The sequence below is a fragment of the Mytilus galloprovincialis genome, chromosome 5 (genome assembly GCF_965363235.1).
Source record: "Mytilus galloprovincialis chromosome 5, xbMytGall1.hap1.1, whole genome shotgun sequence".
NCBI classification, from domain to species: Eukaryota; Metazoa; Mollusca; class Bivalvia; order Mytilida; family Mytilidae; genus Mytilus; species Mytilus galloprovincialis.
In genome coordinates, this window is record NC_134842.1 from 6,534,692 (window position 1) to 6,556,533 (window position 21,842).

A 21,842-nucleotide genomic window follows, 5' to 3' on the forward strand; every position below is an offset into this window, starting at 1 on the left:
GTAAGGAATGAACCTTAGATTAGCAACTCTTTTGATTTGTCTCACTGACTAAACGTTTAATCCGGGGTTGTTTTTATCTTGGTTATCTGATATTTGCAGAGAGTTTCGTGAAAGACAGGATGACAACACCGTATTTTATGTTCATCTGGAAGACCTGTTATAAAAATATATTACAAAAACTTTGATTGAAATCCGTACGAAAAATACCATATAAGCAAGCAAACATCCAACATTGGAATTTTTATGTTGGTTTGATACTTTTCGTGATCAACTTAAGAGGTGACAGTCAAATTCATGTATTGAAGTTGATTAAAACTGACAACGCAATAACGGGGAAAAAGATGAAGTACAAATAAGTCTACATATCACTACACAGAGAACTTAACACTGATACATCCCAATCCCACCGAAAGTCGGGAATGAACTGCTTTGATCTGGAAGTGTTTTCCAATTTTTAAATATCTATGATTACTGTTAGCTCAAACTGTATATTACTGTCTGATTTATATTTCATCTAAGCTCACTGTAGTTTAATCAGGTTTTACAAATTGTAATAAAGATTTAATACATGTCCATACCTTTAGAATTAAAAGAGTAATCACTATATAGAGGCAACCATTTCTACAGTTGATATCAAATAAAGTCGTTTTTCGTTAAGGTTTAATACCGACAACATAGCAATATTGAAAATGCTTGAAGTTATGAATCAACATATAAATGCATGCATTGATGGAATAAGTAAGCTAATGTGTATATATTTTCTAACGAAATAATCACCAATACCGTGTTGAAGGGGAAATCAGATTCAATATACTTAATCAATGATTTTAACCCCGCCAAATTCTGTATATATGTACCTGTCCCAAATCCTGTAATTTAGAGATTTTCGTTTGTTTGTGTGTTACATATTTGTTTTTCGTTCATTTTTGTACATGAATTATGCCGTTTGTTTTCTGGTTTGAATTGTTAACATTGTCATTTGGGGCCGTCTATATCTTACAATGCAGTATGGGTTTTGCTCATTGTGGAAGACCGTACGGTGACCTATAGAGAACCTAATGACACTTTTGCAAAAAAAATAAAACTGGTGAGATAAGCAGATTAAGTTTCACTGTTGGTTCAACGTTTAATGCGTTGTCAGTTTTGGTCAAACTTTAGAGGTTGAAACGTTCTCTTTATTACTTTTATTTTTGTTTTCTTTCGAATTTACTAGTAATGTTGAAAACGTTTCACCTTGGACTGAAACTGCAAATATGTTCTTTACCCCTATCATTGGTTTCTATTACCGTCTTACTACAACTATATCATTAGAAACTTGGTAAAGTGTACACGTACCACATCTCTTTATTTATAATAATAGCCACTAGAATATATTTCTACGAAATATTTACTCACCTACATAAAAATGGGGTGATAAGCTATGATTGTCAATGATACAAGTATCGACTGAAGAACGCAGTAAAAGAATAGAAACACCCATCATATGACCTTCAACAAGGAACAGAGCACATAGTTTATAGTAAGTATAGTATACCCTTGTCATATAGGATTTGGGTATGCACTTTTTATGGTCAAAATGGTTTTAGTACGTTTATTCCGATAGTTCCATTTATATTCCGAAATAGGCCAAAATCCTAATTCAAATTGTGTTTGAAAATATTAAACCATTAATTGTGATTTTGGAACTAAGTATAAATTTGATATAACTTCTCTTAAATCTCTTTTTCACGGCACACGTAAAACATACGGCAAATACAAAGTTGAAAAAGTCCCTAATTATAAATATAAAGTAAATGGGTTCACAACATACGGTACTTATTTATTAGGTGTGATCACATCTTTATAGTAAGCTACATTGAACCAATTGTATGCCAATAACAGACAATGTTAACACCTTTCCATATAAAGCAAACACTAAGTAACAGAGAGCAATTGTAACAAACAAACCGAATCAATTCTTCAAAGTGTTATAACTGTTTAATGTCAACTCTACCTGTGTGAAGTTTACATTTTGAAGTCAAACACGCCATTATATTCCAGAGTTGATGTGAACCTAGTAATTCAGTCACAGGACATCAAATTTTCAATCCTGTAAGGGTTTATTAAAAATACAAAAATGAGTAAATAGTTATCAAAGGTACCAGGATTATAATTAAGTACGCCAGACGCGTAAGCAATGAACGTTTTTATCTTATTTCATATGATATGCTTTTTTGTTATTTGTTGTTTAATATTTGTTTGTGTTTGTTCTGATCGAGATTGTGACACAGTGATGACAGCTGGACCCTTATTTTGACAATTTGACCTATAATGTCATACAAGTGAGAGGTTTAGTACTATAAATCCAGGTTCAATCCACGATTTTCTACATTTGGAAATGCCTGTACCAAATCAGGAATATTTCAGTTGTTTTCTATTTGTTTGAAGTGTTTTATTATTTGATTTTGACAATTGAATACGGACTTTCCGCTTTGAATTTTTCTCGGAGTTCAGTATTCTTGTGATTTTACTTTTCTGTATCCATATTTCATAAAAAGAGAAAAAAAAACAAGTAGTGTAGATAAAACATTGCGAGATAAATTAGCATTATATATTATATTTCAAAATAAAATAATGAGTAGTTGCCACTGTTAAAGATGTTTATAAATCTAAGTGAGCCACACATAGTCTTTAGGGGTTCTCCCTGGTACTATGGTGTTTGGTTTATGGCGGAAAGTTGTTTTATAGTTAATAGTTTCCAACCTATTCCTCAAATTGAAAGGTATTACGGTATTTAATTCATTTGTTTAGTTCCGATGTTTAATTAAATTGATCGAAATTCAAAACTGACAAGTTTTTCGAAATCAGGTTGTGTGATCTTAAATGAAACTTCAGTTCTATGTTTAACACCATCAATATCCTGCAAAATTTTTTCGTCCTTGCATTGTTCTTTTTTAAAGTCAACTAGTTTTAAGAATAAATGAAAGTCATCGCCGTATTTTATAAAATCATTCAGTTCATGTCTCCGTTTATTAATCGACTCGTGAATATTCTCGCATTCCATTACTTTCAGTTTTATCTTTTTACAATCAGAAAATATTCTGTCCTCAATCTGCTTAAGACATTTAACAAAAGAAGACTGCATTTTACTAATCAGACCTTTTACTTCTTGTGAAGCAGATTTCAATTTAGATTGTAGATCTTTTATATTTTGTCTGTATGAATCGGTAAGATTTTCAACTAGTCCATTAGCAACTGCGATTTGTTGCTGCAAGGCATTAACATCTGACTTGAGTTCATTTTTTATTCTAGTGTCAGTTATTTTATAAATAGATGCACACGCTTTATGTTGGTCTTTTAAGCATTCAAAGCATATGCTTTTATGGTGGTTCTCACAAAAATATTCCCTTTTTTCGTCCGAGTGATCAATGCAGAATTCATCAAAGTTTCTAACTGAACACGGTTTCTTAGAATATTCTTCCATGGACAGTATTTTATGTTCCACCATTGCCCGAAATTTACCGTGGTGTTTCATACAAATGTCACACAAGGGGTGTTTACAGTTAATACAATACTTTACTGCTATTTTCAGGAGGCCATCTTGAAAACAAATTTCACATTGATTCATAATCTCAGCCATCTGTAAAGAGTACGCAATATTTAAACATGCAAATTGAAATCTATTAACGATCTAATGTTGTTTACTTCAAGTTGTTAACATTATCTTTGGCAATGTTTTGTTTTGTTAACCGAAAGCAAGAGACAGCATCATAATTTCGTCTAATGTTCAGTCACGTGTTTTATTTTCAAAGCTTTCTACATGTACTGAAAGTCTATTTGTTAGAATAAGAGTATAATAAGTGATAGAAATGCAAGTACAAATAGCATTAGAACTAAATAGATCATCAAACTTTGCAAACATATTTTATATGTAAACATTGTCACTGAACGGAAGAAGTATGTTGAAATATATTGCGTTTTGATATGGCAACCTGTATATTGCTAAAATCTACAAGTAATAACTCGATGATTTATCTTTTTTTGAATGTCTGAATGTCTGAATTTCATGTTATTATGGTTTGGTTTGTGTCTTGTCGCCTTATATCCCACAAATCTTACATTCATATCTTATATTTAGTGTTAGGAACATAACATGAACTATAATTTTCAACAATTACATGCTCGTTATAATCATTATAGAAAATATGTGATAAAAAGTACAGTTTATAAATAAAAAACTAAAACTTTAGCATACATTTCTTCACATATCTATTCTAATAATAAGAAAAAATAAAACATATAAAAAAAATCGAACTCCAAGGAAGATTCTAAAAGCAAATGACAAAATCAAAATCTCAATCACATCAATGTATAACAACTATTATATTCATGACTTTGTAAATGCATATTCTTAATTACAAAATAGTGAATTAAATATGATTGTATAGCTATCTAGACCTCTCATTTATATAAGTCGTATAAAATTCATTGTATTGTCATCTACGTGTGAACAATACAAAAACAAAGAAGATTTAAGATAATAAATACACAATCACTTAAACTATTGATTCCTTACCTTTCAACATTAGACACAGTTTTAAACTTAAAGAGGTATTGATATAGAACATAATTAAGATTACCATCGTCCCTTAACAACAATTTCCATGTGCTTTACCAGTTATCATCTGACACTGTAACAGGTGAGTAATATATATGGAACTATGTTGACTTGTGCACATTTCAAAACGATTGATTTCTTGTATCTTTTTAATGTAATGAATACATTTTGAAAATGACTGCCTTTTATGTACAAAGCAATGAAAGAAAAACAAATGAAATGACAACCAATAAATTGCAAACTCTTAACTTGAAACATGAACATGAAGAATGTTGCGTGGTAAAACTAGTTTGCTAGCACAAAACCTTCCTATTACCCTGTTAAGTTTACTTATAATATATTTTAAATTTCAGCATCCAAATGTGTCTTTCTTTCAATCCCCTTAGATTAAAGACAATTTACATTTGAATATCATACAGTAGTTTGATTGGAACTGATAAAAAAAACATTAAGAAGCTATTGATATTCAAAACGGAATTAAACATCCTAGGGGATTGGTGGCGTTAAAATCATCGAAATTCAAACAGTTTTGTAACTTCAAGGTTAGTCACAAATTGTTTGTATGAAATTACTATGTGTTTGCCTTTTCAATGGGATTTAAAATTTGAAATATAGCAATTAGTGTAAAGTATGTAAGAATAGTCTAGATTTCAAATACTTTAACAAGTTATCAAATTTAAAATTGAAAATAGGTCAATACCATGAGAATTAGTCGTGTATTTTGTCTTTTCTCGATATAATTCATGATATGATAACGTCATGTATTATAAGAAAACACTGCACAAATGTTAATAATTTACAGAAAAATAAGAAAAAATAATTATGAAATGAATTAAAAAAGTAATCTAAACATTTTGTTTTCAAACGATAACTTCTTAATACAAAAAGGAACAAGACAAACATAACAACTAGACACAACATACCTTGAATGTATGATTAACCGTCTTATGTTGTCAATGTGACCCTCGTGTAGCTACTTTACTTAAGGTGTATCGGATACACGTTTTAGATAACAATCATATCTTACCAATATGTTAATTTACCTTTCCGATAACACAGCAGGTGAGTGAAGCGTTTTAAATAATTGTAAACTTTGATAAACTATTGGTTTTATCTCTACAAAATTCAAACAATTAATCACTTAATATTCTTTTTTCTTATTTCACTATTATCAATTAACATCCAAGCCTTTAGAATGTGACTAAAATACTATCAAGGTCAATATATTAAATATCTTTACATTGTTATGAGGACGAACAACAGGATTAAACGAATTAGTTTTACGGTCACCATGAGGAATTTGGCATACAATACGTATCGATTTGTTTATTACTCAACTATCTTATATCTTTAGAACACAAAAATAAAATGGGCATTTATTTTTAGATTTATTTGTGTGTTTCTTATTTGAGATTGTGATTTGTTTACTTTTGTTGGTGTGCATTATTCTAATTTTGTAAAAAGTGTATTTTGTCATATAGGAGGATAATTGTTCGACGAATGCATTAAAATGATAGGGCAATAATTGCGATTCAGCACTTTTACATCGTTTTGAATTATATCAAAATCTTGGTTGTAAAAAGACAAATATTTAAAAAAAAAAAATTAAACATGACAACAATGACGCTTGGAGGTTTTCCAAAGTCAGCTTTTCGTTTAGCAGCAGGAATTGAGAATGGAAATGGGGAATGTGTCAAAGAGACAACAACCCGACCATAGAACAGACAACAGCAGAAGGTCACCAATAGGTCTCCAATGCAGCGAGAAACCCATAGCCGTCCTTCGGCTGTCCCCTAAACAAATATATATACTAGTTCAGTGATAATGGACGTCATACCTATTGAATTTACATATCTCAATTGATGCATATTCAACATGCATGACCATGTTGTACGAATCGCATTTAAAAACAATGTACTAATGACACTCTTTTTTGTTCCTGTGTCATGTTGGTCTCTTGTGTGGAATTATCTCATTGACAATCATATCTCCTCTTGATTTTTATATCAATTTGGGTTAAATCAAATTGATAACAAAATGCAATCAGAATAACATAATTAATATAATTCTTCCGAAACTAAAAAGAGGCATTCTGAGACATTAGTATACCAGTGATGTCACATTCTGTAAATTGTCGACTGTGTCTTTTTTGTTAAAATAAAATAAAAATGCATTTTACGCTCCGTGATGATACATACAAGAACTATGAAGATGTGGTATGAGTGACGAAAACAAATCTTCATTTTACAATGTGTAAAAAGTTTTAAAAAAACAATGTATATATAGGTCTAAAGCACGGCCATCAAAACAGAACCTTAACTCCCACCAAAATAGAATCAAATACAATATTGATACTATAAACATGAGGAGATAAAAGAAGCAGTTCCTGTCGACACGTTATACATTCCATGCATTCCAATCGCTTGTGTTGATTTACGTTCATCAGAAACGCTCAAAGACGAATATTATAAGGTCTAGGATGGTACCAAACATGCCAAGGTTACAAGATAAAAACAAACGGAAACAAATACACAAATATAGATTACATATAATGCTAAAAAACTTACTTTCTCTTTGAAATTCATTAATCTAAAAAAAAATAATCTATAAATCATAATATGAACAAGGATATGCTATTTGCAGATTGTGAAATTTGTTGTCCGCTGTAGACCGCGAAATATTTCCTATATTAGATAGCCGGATTTACGGTATATGAACAGACAAAATCATTTACTTTTTCAGCACTTTTGCAGACTTGAATATGATCGGTTTTCATTGTTATATTTTTGTTCTCTTTCTCTTTTAGCAATAATTCCAGAATGGAATTACCCTTATTTTAAGTTATATATATAGATATGCCTTTATTTAATATTTTCAGAATGGAAACTGTATCTTTTCTTTGTTCTCCTTGCATTAACGAAGAAAGTTCAAATACAGCATCAGATGCTATTTCATTCTGCTTTGAATGTAAGGAACACTTTTGCAAGATTTGTAGAGAACTACATTCTAAATTTCCACCAATGAAGGATCATAGTGTCATTCCATGCACACACATGACTGCGTTTCCGATAGACATACTTAACAAAACTTTCCAATGTGATTTGCATCCTGAAGAAAGAGCACAATATTATTGTTCATTTCATTGTAATACTTTCTGTTTTGTCTGCTTGACAGAAACACACAGGAGTTGTAGTTTTAGAAAATTATCGGATGTTTCAAAAGGTGTAAAAGAATCCAATAGCTTCATAGAAATTCAGAATCAACTAGCAATGAAATACAAATCAATGAATAATTTATTAAACAGTAAGTCGGAAAACCTCAGTGATATGCTCCGACAAAAAACGGAAATAGAAACTCAATTGTCCTCCTATATAAGTCGCATCAACAATTATATGATTGATTTAATTCGAAACGTAAAAACAGTGTATGACCAAGAATTACAGAAACTTCAAAAAAGTATTGAACAAGTTCGAATTCAGGAAAAAGAACTTTTCAAGCAAAGGAATAATCTAGAAAATATTTCCAAGTTTTGTTCGGATGACGTAACATTTTTATGCATTAAAGAAATTGAACGTTTGTTCCGAAATAAAGAAGCAGAAATTGAGCGTATTTTAACAGAACCAAACCGTACTGATTTGACCATTAACGGTATAGAAGAAGTCAAGGCATTCTTAATGAACGTTGAAAAACTGGAAATTGAACCCTCAAAAAAACATACTCCTGACGACAATATAACATTGTCTCCTGCCCAACTAACCGTACAATCAGATACAAGAGCAATCTAAAATGCAAGATTTATACTGAAAGAACTCATTGATATTGCCAAAATGGGTGTCAAAGAACCGGTAATTATAGATTGTACAATATTCAAAAGTGGTCAGATCATAGCCATCGAAAAGAAACATACATGTCTTCTCGAGTTTACTTCTAGAGGAAAGTTAAAACGAAATGTCAGGATTTCGTCGCAAGCCTTAGGAATTGCAGCAATCGATGATAATCTATTTGCACTTACCGATAGTGGACGTGATACAGTTCAAATATATGATAAACAAAGAATGTCTTCGATACTTGAAGTATCTATTAGAGACCATTGTAGTGGAATAACTAAGTATTCAAATAGTAATGTCGTGGTTGGTTGTCATGCAGGAGGACTGGTTTTAATCGGAAAGAATGGGGAAAAAGAGAAAGTTTTCCATACAAAAGAACTAATGCATTTAAATCAGAATATTTGTCTAACATCGAACGAGAAAGGACAGATCTTTTGTTCCTTTTCAAAGAATAATACTATTTTATCAATTGATTCTAGAGGAAAATTGCGTTTTACATTTCAGTGCGAAAAACTGAAAAGCCCACGAGGACTTACATGTGACGGGAACAGTAATGTATATGTTTCTGGATACGAAACAAACAATATTATATGGATAAGTAATGATGGCAAAACATCAAAAGAAGTTCTCAATTCTAAAACCGGAATCCAAAGTCCTACAGGGATTGATTATGATAAAGACCTGGAAATTCTCGCAGTTTGCAATTGCAACGGTAGTAAATTGTCAATATATAGTATGAAATGACAATGTATTAACCAAAACTCTGTTATAAAATTGCTTGAAATATCAAATGTTGAATTTTAAGTTTTTAGCTAAAACGCTTTATTTGTCATCTTGGTTACTTAGGTCAAAAAGGATGATAAGCATCTCTTAATTACTCCAATGCTATGCTAGATTAATATTCAGTGCAGAGGTTATTGTTTCAGTGATAATTTAGTTTAAACGATACGTTGGTAAAGCTATCAATTCATTAATGCACTTCGTACATTTTATAATTGTTTAAAACCATAACTAATTTTACATCTCTCTGATAAGAAGAGTTTATTTCAAAGGGTTTTGAACTTTCGCAATGTACAATGATCTTGACCGTAGATCAAAACAGTTTTAAAAAAATGGTAAAAGACTTAAATGGACATGTTATATTTAGCCATTTTGATAAATCTTAAAAGTGCCATCTTCAAGCTATAAAAAAACACTGAGTAAAGCTTATCAGGAGAAAATGAAACATCGAGAGTACCAACATACACACCTGTCTGGCCACATAAGGAATTTGCAAATAATCTTTTCAAAAGATATAATTTACAATTTGCGCCTTACATTTAGCCTTTGCAATCAGCAATCCAAGAGCTGGGATGAGAATATAATTTTGATATAGTATTATTTTTCCTAAGATAATTTTTTCTTACTAATCTGTAACAATATGACACTTATTAGGACTTGAACTAGAATACGAAGTTCTCAGGTTCTAAGACTCTCTCATCTTGCAAAGGTATTAAAATATTTGACTTGTCTACACTTTACACAAGTATTCCCCATTTAAATCAAAAAGTCAAATTGAAAGAGTTGGCAATATCTTTTAACTTACTTTCCGCTATATAATTGATGTTCTCTTACCAAATAATTCAAAATTTGGTGACTATGTAGAACGCATCTTTCCAATCGAACTAGAGATAAAAGATACAACAGATACAGTCAAGTCTGCCTCATATCTTGACTGACATGTACAAATTGACAATGAAGATCGGTTGAAAACAAAACTTTACGACAAAAGAGATGATTTCAGCTTCCCAATTTTGAACTTTCCATTTCTATGTAGCAACATTCCAGCAGTGCCTGCATCGGAGTATATATCTCCACATAACTACTAATTCCCGGTCTTGTATTTCCTATCATGATTTCCTTGAGGCTTGCTACTGAAAAGGAAGTACCAAATGATGAAGTTGAAATCATCACTTCGTAAATTTTACGGACGCCATCACGATTTGGTTTACCGTAATGGAATAACCTTTCCAAAGATGATATCGGATATGTTTCTTATGTCGTTACTTCAATCCACTTTCTTTTGCACCACGAATCTGACCTACCGAATAAGACTATTTACCGGGTTTGTAATAATATGAGCAACACGACAGGTGCCACATGTTGAGCAGGATCTTCTTACCCTTCCAGAGCACATGAGATCATCCCCCAGTATTTTGTGGGGTTCGTGTTGCTTAGTCTTCAGTTTTCTATGTTGTGTCTTTTGTACTACCAATATTTGTTTGTTTTATCTTTTTATTTTTTTAGCAATGGCTATTTTTTTTATCTATGAGTTTGGCTGTCCCTCTGGTATCTTCCGCCCTCTTTTAGAAGAACTAGTTCAAACCCGCCATATTGGGCAAGTGTCTAGCCCAAGTCAGGTGCCTGTAATTCAGGGATTTTCTTTGCCTTGATTAGCTTTTCGTTCATTATTTTGTACATAAATAAGACCGTTATTTTTCTCGTTTGAATTAATTTATATTGTGTCACTTTGGAGCCTTTTATAGCTGACTATGCAGCCGTACGGTGACCTGCAATAGATGTCAACATTCTATGTCAGTTGGTCTTCTTATTTTTTTATTAGCTCCCGTCACCATAGTTTTGCTCAGTCAGATCATTCTCTTACATATACATTTTGTGTACATGTAATTAATTTCTTCTCACGATTATTTCTCTATTGGAATAACTCGATATGGATGTCATTTTATTAGTTTACCATTTCCTATATCTATATCATTATATACATACTTATCTTACCTCCTATACATTTCTAGGAATGTGATTTGTTAAAAGCGTCCGCGTGGAGACCGTGTATATTTCATATTAGGTTAGAAGGGAGGCGGAGCTTATTTCATACACGGTTAGTAGTGGTGTTACGTCCCTTTATAAAAACAAAACGATACTGAGAAAAATCTGAAAGGTTTGTACAGACGAAGAAATTGATGATTAAGATTGAAATAAATCCATAAAACACATTTAAACCTAACAAGTTGTTATTGTTGGCATCTGTTTTTGTAGGATCAATGGAGGTAATTTCTTAATGCTAACAGTATTGAAGACTTGTTCATTCTGATAGGTAACGAGCCTAAATGTCACACATTAAGATAGTCGGTAAGATAAATTCGTTACATAGTGTGCTAGTGACGTAATACGGTATATATTCGCTCTCACCCCATGTGAAATTTACTGACCCCATATATACTGTATTAGGTCACTCTATTAAATTCTTTAAATTATTTACTTTGTCTGTATTTTTAAGAAACAAGTGGGTACTTCTTCATTTCGTGAGAAAACATTACCAGCAGTAAATCTTTAACGTAGCCTTGATGAACAGACGTAACTTCTTTTGTTATTAATTGTCTATTACAAATTAACATCTTTAAAGGGATAACTAAAAAAAACTTAGTTCTACATCATGAATCCAAAAGCTCTCCTAACCCTGGAATATGCCCTTTGGCTATCACATACCTTAAGATTCAGGTTTCTCTTAATATCTTTAAGGGTTGAAGAGTAGTATTACTATCATCTAAAAGTTACATAAAACCTTCAGACACAAAAGGTTCATAACCCTTCAAAACGCAGGTAGTTACATAATGATTGACGGTTGGGGTAACTTGTTCTGGTTTTCTCAATTTGAGCAATTTGAGATCCAAAATTTTTCATCATATTTATTTTTTCTTTTCCGTTAAAAAGATATTTATTACCTCAACAAGTGTTAAAGGTACAATTTTGATATGTGCATTTCCCCTAGAAAGTTTCATTTTCACCGCGAAAATCTACAAGTTATTAAAAGCTTAATTATCACCTGACTGTGTTTGTCAATTTTGTAAGTTTGTCAATTTCAGGGGAAAAACCATCGAAATTACCGAAATCACACCTTTCTAGCCATATAAAAAAAAATCAAAATTTACATTTACATTTAATCTTTGCGATCAGCATTCCCAGAGCTGGGATGAGAATATAATTTTCATAAAGTATTAATTTTCCTAAGATATGTTTTCTTACAAATCTGTCCAAATATGACACACGTATTAGGACTTGAACTAGAATACGAAGTTGAAAGAGTCTGTATTGTTTTGTTTCATAAAATAGAATGGCGAACGTAGATACAAGTATCTTGTCTTGGGGAGGGATGAATCCTATTTTGTAAAGAATCACTCTGATTCAAACAATAAATTCTCTGAAACTTATCTTCTCAAAATGCTTGATTTCTTCATTGCCAACATATTTGTTACATTTGGTAAAAGCTTAATTATCACCTGATTGTGTTTGTTAATTTTGTAAGTTTGTCAATTTCATACTCATCAATATGGGTTTCAATATAAATATTAATGAATACAAATTGATATACATTATTTACAGATGGGTCAATACGAATGAGCTGGGTTTTTGTTCCTATATTATTTCTCCTTTCGTTGGTTTTGTTTTTGTTTTTTTGCTTTATTAAAAAAAGGTGTTCTGTTGAAATTCTGCATACGAGTTTATTGAGGTTATCTTGGGTTATGCATGATCAATCTGCAAACAATTATACATATATATTTTACACACGCCATGATAATTCCAGAAGAAAATTACCCTCCAATTAAACCGATCTTACTTTATTGAAAAAAAAGGGAGGACTCATTAATTGATTGATTTTTTGTGTGTGTTTTAACGCCACTTTTAAGCACCGCACTTAGACTGATTCGTGGCTGTCAGTTTTTAATGTTGGAGGAAGCCGGAGTGTCCGGAGAAAACCACCGACCTTCGATAGGAAAACTGACAATCCTAGTCAATTAAGATTGGATTCAAGTGCATCCGCACGAGCGGGGTTCGAACTCACGACCTCAGTGTTGACTGGCTAGTGATAACAAACTCATTAAATTGAAATTTGCCCAGCAATTCTAGTATCGAACGCTTTGAAGTTTTAATACTGGTCATGAATGGTCGAAAACACCTGGTTTTTATTGCTATAAATTGTTTTGGAAAGATAGGATACTTTCTTAAACAAATGTCCAAGATTCCTTTTACCGTCTTAAGTTGTGAGCAATTTTCTAAAGTGTAAAAACACTATGTGTCTATCTCTTGTTCTATGAATTGCGTTACCAATTTCTCAGATTATTTAATAACATCAGAATCATTGCCTGTTTTTATTGTGATACTTTGGGGTATCCGATTTTCTGGCTCTGCAGACTACAAACTAATGTTTAATTCTATGTTGGATATCAAACGAAATATATATATAACCCTTCAAAAGTGAGCTGTGAAAGTATTCTGGAGTCGGTTTCACAAAAAAAACTTACGACTGGTTCTGCGAAATGATATTCGAACTTCTAGCTTGATAAAAACAAAATGAGATAGAATAGTAACCAGAATAGTAACCGGTAACATGAGAATATTATGTTCAAAATTGAAAGAGAGCAGGATATGTAGAAATGAGCGGACCAACCTGTTCGTCAGACGAGATCTTTTTGTAGCGCGTGGTCATATATGAGGCGCTTAACAAAATGCTAAAAACACGTGATAAATCAAGAAAAAAAACATATGTTATTATAATTAGTGCAAACCAATCTACCTTACAGTTGTATCATGTTTCTATATTTATAAACTATCTATCGATGCAGTTATTTTCTGTGTGTTTCAACTGCAGTACAAATTCACCATGTTTTACATATAGGGTTGTTAAGTTTAACAAATAAAAAGATAACCAGGAAAAAAAGACCAGCACAACATTATAACAGACCATGTCAACGACCAACATCCAACTCCTCCGATAAAAATTAGGTAAACACAGAAACAAAATTAATGGATCTTATTCTACTAGACGTATACAATTAAACAATGGTTGAATATTTGTATTTGTACCTTTAATTTGTAATATAATTTTACTTATTTCCATACTGTCCGCTATGTCCCAGTAAGTATAAGCTTCAAATCCGGTATGGTTTCGCTCATTGTTATACCATCATATATAGTTGCTTACATCAACCTTATTTGGACTCTGGTGGATCGCTGAAGAATAGGCAATTATTTTATAAAGTTCAATAAATATTATGATTGAACAAAGATAGATACATAAAGCCATATACACAAAATGATCATTTCAATTTAGGTTGTTTTTGCGAAAATCATCAATTTGACCAAATCTGTTTTACTTTGATCATTCTTTAGAAGAATAAATCAACCCAAGAAATGGAAAATCTGATATTGCAAAATATAACGTATATGAAATATATACCTTTCAATCTGTTACTTACCTTTGTAATATGATGGTATTGAATTCTTATGTATTGACTGTATGGTGATATAAGTTTAACATGTTCCTGGAATAGGAAACCCAGCAAACATTCACTGGAAATCAACTATGACAAATGTGTTACTTTGTTTGTGTGTGTTTTCGTTTGTATCCATCGTGCATTCTACTGGTAAGTAATCAAGAACATTTTTGTAAATGTTTTGTTTTATTAGATTTTTTCTTAATGTATACTTATTGACCGAGTATGAATGTAATAGTAAGTTTATTGTCCCCGAGGTGCAACTATTTCCTGAGGCGTAGCCGAGGGCAATAGTTGTGTCCGAGGGGACAATAAACTTATTTCACAAATATTCAGCCACTAAGGTTTTTTTTATACCGAAAGTGACAACAGACAATAAAATCCGGGGCTTAACTCTTTACCGTTTGGGTCGTACGCACTTTTTTGCTATAAATTTGGATTCAAACCTTAAGTCCTTGCCATTTGATTATCGACAGATTTCACCAAAGTTTCAGCTACACGTTAAAATGGCAGTTGTGTATTTTGGGATTGATCTTTGTGGTTGAATAAAGCAATTAAGCTATCATCGTTTTAAAAAGAAATCAGCTAAAATTTAATAGAAAAAACATTAGAATTGTGTAAATCTCGAATTATGAAAATATTGTGTTTGGTTGCTATAAAGCGCAAAAATCGGTCCGTTATGGATCTTTTTCTTTCAGGTTTGTGTTGAGCTTTATAAAATGGAGGTTCATTGAGTCATTTTTTTTAATAATTTCTACGAAAAACGAATACAAACAGTGAACATTTCTTAGAATTTCTGCCCATACCAGTAAAAACGTGTATATTGTGGTTCCAGAGGCCAAATAGTATAAATAAAATGCATTTCTTACTACTTGTGTTACTAGTTTTTGAATTAAAACCATAATTCCCTCCTTTTTCCCCCTTTCCCCTATTTTCCCCTGGTTTACAGACTATCCCACATTGTGTGTTCTTTTAAAGATGTAAAAAAAAAATGCAGGTTTTACGTCTTTCTGAATATCTTATTATAATCTAATATTTGTATGTGAAAGGTCAACTTAAAAATAAATATTACAAATAACATTGAAAATAAGTGATTTTAATCAAATTTTAACCGTCTGGTTCCGTAGCCGATGGGATGCAAACCTGTAAAAACTATTATCTATAAAAAGTCTTAGTTGATAAGTCTGTTATATTTCCTATTTTGTAAATTCGGAATTTATAGATATATTTTGAAATTCCGAATTTACAAAATAGGAAATATAACAAGTCTACTACATGTAACAGTAATAAGAAAGTTATGATTGATTGAAATTTGATCGTTCCTCAGCGGCAAAAATAGTGCAATTTTTGCCGAATGGTAAAGAGTTAATCAACTATCGTAATATAAAAAGGAGAAACATAGTCATACTGTTCATGTTCATATTTAATTCATACATGTATATATTCTGAATGGTAAGGTTACGTCATGCATTGACGTCAACCACATAGTTACATACAATAGGTAAAACGCGACCTCATGCATGCAACTCCCGCAGTATCATAGTCTCAACATTAGCCAATCCCGTAGCTGCATTTGAAATACCGCGAAATTCAATGACGCTTGTATTCAAATAGTTTCAACGAGGTCCAATAGTTGGAAACTTTTGACCAGTCCAATAGTTCAACGCTTGCAATTTGAAAAATTAGTAAAAATATTGTCTTCTTATTTAATATAGAAAATAATTAAATGAGGGATAATAAATTTATGATAATGTGTTCCATCAGAGACATTGTGTGATAACATTGTGCTAATATTTATACTTTTAGTGTGGTTTCCTGTTTTCGTAGCCTTTGAAAAGAATGGACAGTCGGTATATGATTCTTGGAGAACCCCATCGATGTGTAATGAACTACCAGCCATACTTAAAACTACAGACAGAGGAAAACACTTGCGTAACCATGTTATTGATCACTGGACGGAAGCAAATATTAAAATGGTATTAGAATTAGATAAATATTGTCCTAAAGGAAAATCTTTTATAAAAAGATACTTTATTTTATTACATAAATCGAGGGATTGATATATTGTTAAAGTCCAGTGTCATATTCATCTTAAGGACGAGAACATGATACTGTAAAACTAATGATAACCAAGTTTGTTTAACGACACGGTGAGCGTGATTTTCAACTTTCTAGTTCCCAAGGTAACATTTTTGTTTTGGCCGAAAGACATGTAACCATTCCATACACATTATTTTGACTCCAAGCCAACCAGTCTTTTCTCTTATTTCTGAATGCCGATTGCCTAGTGGATGACATATCATTTTTCGAGTTTTTGATTTGCTAGACCGAGGTCGATACCACGATCGTTTGCACTCCAGGCGAGCACGCTACTACGAGACTACCGGCGCGGTCATATTCTAATTAAAATGAATACAATGTATATCGTGAATTTATGAATAAAAGGATAAACAAAAAGGTAAATCATAAAGAAATTTATAAATAGTATTTTTCATAAACTAAGGGTATATATTAACGCCATTAAAATCCTTAAAATGAAAGATGACTGGGATATGAATAATAAATGCAATCTTGTTTATTAAAATGTGTCTTTGTAAAAATAGAAATAAACCTTTTCTACCTATGATTACTCTAAACATACTGGAACAATTTAAACCAAACGATTTACGAATGGTTGCAGTTAAACGTGTACTAATAGATTCTGGGGCCCTTTATAGGTTGTTGTTCGGTGTGAGCCAAGGCTCCGTGTTGAAGGCCGTACATTGACCCCTAATGGTTTACTTTTATATATTATTATTTGGATGGAGAGTTATCTCATTGGCACTCACACCACATCTTCCTATATCTAAATACCTCCAGAAACACAGAAACCAGACGACAAAAAAACAAAACACAAAAACACATCTAAGAATACTAGTTTTCTGTTTTTAATATTTGTATTGATAGTTTTAACTTCGTTCAAAATTTTAAGCTTGTATCTTTTAAAAATAGTTTTTGAACACCGGCGAGATTAGTGGTCCAAAAGTGATCATTTTTAGACGTTAAGCGGTTGCCCTTCAAACTATAAACTATTGTTATCTTTAAAAAACAAATTAACAGTAAGCGTAATGATCAATTCTCGTAATCATTTACAGATAATGGCGATTAAAATGATTCCAACATTACAAAAATCTGAGATAATTCAAAAATTTAACATGCATTCCACTTGTAAATATGGTGTTCGTTATACATTTTTCAATGCATTAAGTATTTACAAGATAATTCACTTATTATGTATGTCAATATACTCAGATTTAATATTACTAAAATAAAACACAGTTATACAAATTATATGATTCGAACAAAATATTATTGAAATTTCATAGTAGAAAACAAATATTTTTCAAAAAAGTGTAGTGTCCGTAACCAACTTATTATTCTGCCAGACAAGAACAGCTAGCCTACAGTAAACAAAAAGCTATTTTTCTTTATAGATTTGACACCTAACACAATTATAATAACAAAAGTTAGCACCTTTTTATTAGAATTTAGAGTTATTGCCCTTTAAAGACATTTTACACAAGTTGTTTATGTTTTTTTTTTACTTTAAAAATCTTCTCAACTGAATCTAGTATAAATTTTGTATTTTATTTTCTTGTACGTCAAGAAACATAAGACACCATGGCTAAAATGGAACATATGGGTAAAATGCATTTATTTGCTTTTGAACAAAATATGACAGATACAATGAACATTTAAATGGCATTTTTAAGCCACTTATTAATATATATTGAAAAGCAAAAATAATCATTGATGAAAGATTTAAGCAAAAAAATAAGAGGCGAGCGATTCAGGCTCTTGAGAGCCTCTTGTTATCATTGTTACTCCATTTCACTTTTTTTTCAAGGTTAAAGTTGAACTCTACCAAAAGAATGAACCGGTAGTTTGGTTGACATTTAATGCAAAAAATTCAAATAACCTAAACTGGTTTTCCAAGAAAAACTTGTATCAAAGCAGTTTCATGGATCTAACACCTTGTAGTACAACGAACTATTTCTCTGCCGAAGGGTAAGTTTTTAAACATCGGAAGAAATAGTGGCAGGCAAAAAAGCAAGCGGCTATCAGTACTCTTTTGTTTTATATTTGGTGAAATGTGTGTATGTGTTGGTCTGCGGAAAGGTTAGCTCTGTCATACCTGCTGTAACAATACGTGAAAAATTGATGATAAATTCTCACCGAGTATGTCCATTTAAAAGACTAAAGTCTAAATTACTAAACTTGTCATTGAAATACATTAAAAGTTTAAACATTACTCTATTTTGTGTGATGAAATCAGAGTTTTGTGATTTTATACAAGGACCATGTTTAAGATAGACCGCAATCTACAAAACTCACATGGGATTTAATCAAAAACAATAAACAGCAATATCCCAATGAAGAAAGAACGAATTTGATTACGTCCGACTAGGAGGTACTTTATTAATGAAAAATATGCAGGATGTTCAAAAGATTATAACTTATATATACGAGTCTAAATTGAAAACTACGTTCAAACCTATGATTGCGTTGGATAAAAACCGCAATTTTTATAAAACAAATTTCGTTGTAGAAGGGTCTAAAAACAGCACAAACAACATTTTCCAAAAGACCAAAAAAATGAAAGAGTATATTTAAACAAAACGCATTTGACTAACAGGTCGAACAACTGATGTTCTTTAACCCTGCTGACTGCTATTGGCGATTGCCAAATAAAATTGATCACAAGATGTAACAAAATGGATCTTAATATAAATTTAATACTAAACAGAAATTATTTTTTTTTAACTTGTGGCCACGATGTTATATATATATATTTTTAATATTGCAGGCATTTCGTTAATAATGTTCATTCACGGAGGTTTTACATCAATGAAAAATATAATGGATGTCCTAATGATTATGGTTGGTTCAGTGTAGAGGACAAACATGAAGTATGTAAATGGGGTCAGTTCAGCAAATATCCAGTGTTCATGTACACCAAAAATGGACGCAATTGGACAAAAGGTATTACTATCTTCAAGTTGATAAAAACTACATTTCGGCAAATTCAATTCATTTCATCTTTGATACTCTAAGACTACCATACAAACAACGTATCAAGGTTTTAAACTTTAAACAGGTACATGAATTTCATAGGGTAAATTAGTCTTTTTTATCCTCACTTTTAAGATTGATTTGTCAAATAACAACATAACAAAAGTTACAATTGTTAATTTGTATTTTACAGATGCTGTTACTGCCGATACCTTAGTCATTTCTGTTTCTATGGACTTATAACAGAAAAATGAAAATCATCAATAAAATTGTATTTCGCTGAACGACTTATTTTTTGTTAACCTTAATCTTGAGAGAAAAGGACTCTTTTTTACTGGACTTTGTTTTATTACTACACAGGTACCCACTTGAATATAACGAAAACGCACAAATCATACTCACAGAAAAGAGTAGTGGACATTATCATCATTACTACACAACTTTTCTTCCGTTTTTTAAGACTGTGTCTTACTTGTACATTGCCACTAGTTGAAGACTGTGTCTTACTTGTACATTGCCACTTGTTGAAGACTGTGTCTTACTTGTACATAGCCACTAGTTGAAGACTGTGTTTTACTTGTACATTGCCACTTTTTTTGAAGACTGTGTCTTACTTGTACATTGCCACTTGTTGAAGACTGTGTCTTACTTGTACATTGCCACTTGTTGAAGACTGTGGTTTACTTGTACATTGCCACTTGTTGAAGACTGTGTCTTACTTGTACATTGCCACTATTTGAAGACTGTGTCTTACTGGTATATTGTCACAAGTTGAAGACTGTGTCTTACTTGTACATTGTCACTAGTTGTAGACTGTGTTTTACTTGTACATTGCCACTTGTTGAAGACTGTGTCTTACTTGTACATTGCCACTAGTTGAAGACTGTGTCTTACTTATACATTGCCACTTGTTGAAGACTGTGTCTTACTTGTACATTGCCACTAGTTGAAGACTGTGTCTTACTTGTACATTGCCACTAGTTGAAGACTGTGTCTTACTTGTACATTGCCACTTGTTGAAGACTGTGTCTTACTTGTACATTGCCACTTTTTTTGAAGACTGTGTCTTACTTGTACATTGCCACTAGTTGAAGACTGTGTCTTACTTGTACATTGCCACTTGTTGAAGACTGTGTCTTACTTGTACATTGTCACTAGTTGTAGACTGTGTCTTACTTGGACATTGCCACTAGTTGAAGACTGTGTCTTACTTGTACATTGCCACTTGTTGAAGACTGTGTTTTACTTGTACATTGCCATTTGTTGAAGACTGTGTCTTACTTGTACATTGCCACTTGTTGAAGACTGTGTCTTACTTGTACATTGCCACTTGTTGAAGACTGTGTCTTACTTGTACATTGCCACTTGTTGAAGACTGTGTTTTACTTGTACATTGCCATTTGTTGAAGACTGTGTCTTACTTGTACATTGCCACTTGTTGAAGACTGTGTCTTACTTGTACATTGTCACTAGTTGTAGACTGTGTCTTACTTGGACATTGCCACTAGTTGAAGACTGTGCCTTACTTGTACATTGCCACTTGTTGAAGACTGTGTTTTACTTGTACATTGCCACTTGTTGAAGACTGTGTCTTACTTGTACATTGTCACTAGTTGAAGACTGTGTATTACTTGTACATTGCCACTTGTTGAAGACTGTGTTTCACTTGTACATTGTCACTTGTTGAAGACTGTGTCTTACTTGTACATTGCCACTTGTTGAAGACTGTGTCTTACTTTTACATTGCCACTAGTTGAAGACTGTGTCTTACTTGTACATTGCCACTTGTTGAAGACTGTGTTTTACTTTACATTGCCACTTGTTGAAGACTGTGTCTTAGTTGTACATTGCCACTAGTTGAAGACTGTGTCTTACTTGTACATTGCCACTAGTTGAAGACTGTGTCTGACTTGTATATTGCCACAAGTTGAAGACTGTCTTACTTGTACATTGCCACTTGTTGAAGACTGTGTCTTACTTTTACATTGCCACTAGTTGAAGACTGTGTCTTACTTGTACATTGCCACTTGTTGAAGACTGTGTTTTACTTTACATTGCCACTTGTTGTAGACTGTGTCTTAGTTGTACATTGCC

At 32.0% G+C, this 21,842-nt stretch overlaps 1 protein-coding gene and 2 long non-coding RNA genes across 3 annotated transcripts; 2 read left to right on the plus strand and 1 right to left on the minus strand.

Annotated features, from left to right (window-relative positions):
- Positions 1-2,589: 2,589 nt before the first annotated feature.
- On the minus strand, positions 2,590-5,613 carry LOC143075030 (uncharacterized). The gene is made up of 2 exons (XR_012978214.1): positions 5,521-5,613; positions 2,590-3,619 (listed from the first exon to the last, which is right to left on the minus strand). It is a non-coding gene; the product is annotated as an uncharacterized LOC143075030 (long non-coding RNA).
- LOC143075031 (uncharacterized) lies at positions 4,584-9,215 on the plus strand. The gene is made up of 2 exons (XR_012978215.1): positions 4,584-4,679; positions 7,476-9,215. It is a non-coding gene; the product is annotated as an uncharacterized LOC143075031 (long non-coding RNA).
- A 5,511-nt stretch (positions 9,216-14,726) lies between these two features.
- Positions 14,727-20,032, plus strand: LOC143074284 (uncharacterized). The gene is made up of 5 exons (XM_076249816.1): positions 14,727-14,846; positions 16,503-16,672; positions 18,583-18,743; positions 19,543-19,718; positions 19,942-20,032. The coding sequence occupies exons 1-5, from the start codon at positions 14,786-14,788 to the stop codon at positions 19,989-19,991; spliced, it is 618 nt and encodes a 205-aa protein (XP_076105931.1). The 5' UTR covers positions 14,727-14,785; the 3' UTR covers positions 19,992-20,032.
- The last annotated feature ends 1,810 nt before the right edge of the window (positions 20,033-21,842 follow it).

Excerpts from the sequence above, each read along its gene's own strand:
- LOC143074284 (XM_076249816.1), top strand. The coding sequence starts at position 14,786 with ATGACAAATGTGTTACTTTGTTTGTGTGTGTTTTCGTTTGTATCCATC. Across the intron at positions 14,847-16,502 it reads ATCCATCGTGCATTCTACTG|TGTGGTTTCCTGTTTTCGTA; the intron begins GTAAGTAATCAA and ends TTATACTTTTAG. Across the intron at positions 16,673-18,582 it reads CGGAAGCAAATATTAAAATG|GTTAAAGTTGAACTCTACCA; the intron begins GTATTAGAATTA and ends TTTTTTTTCAAG.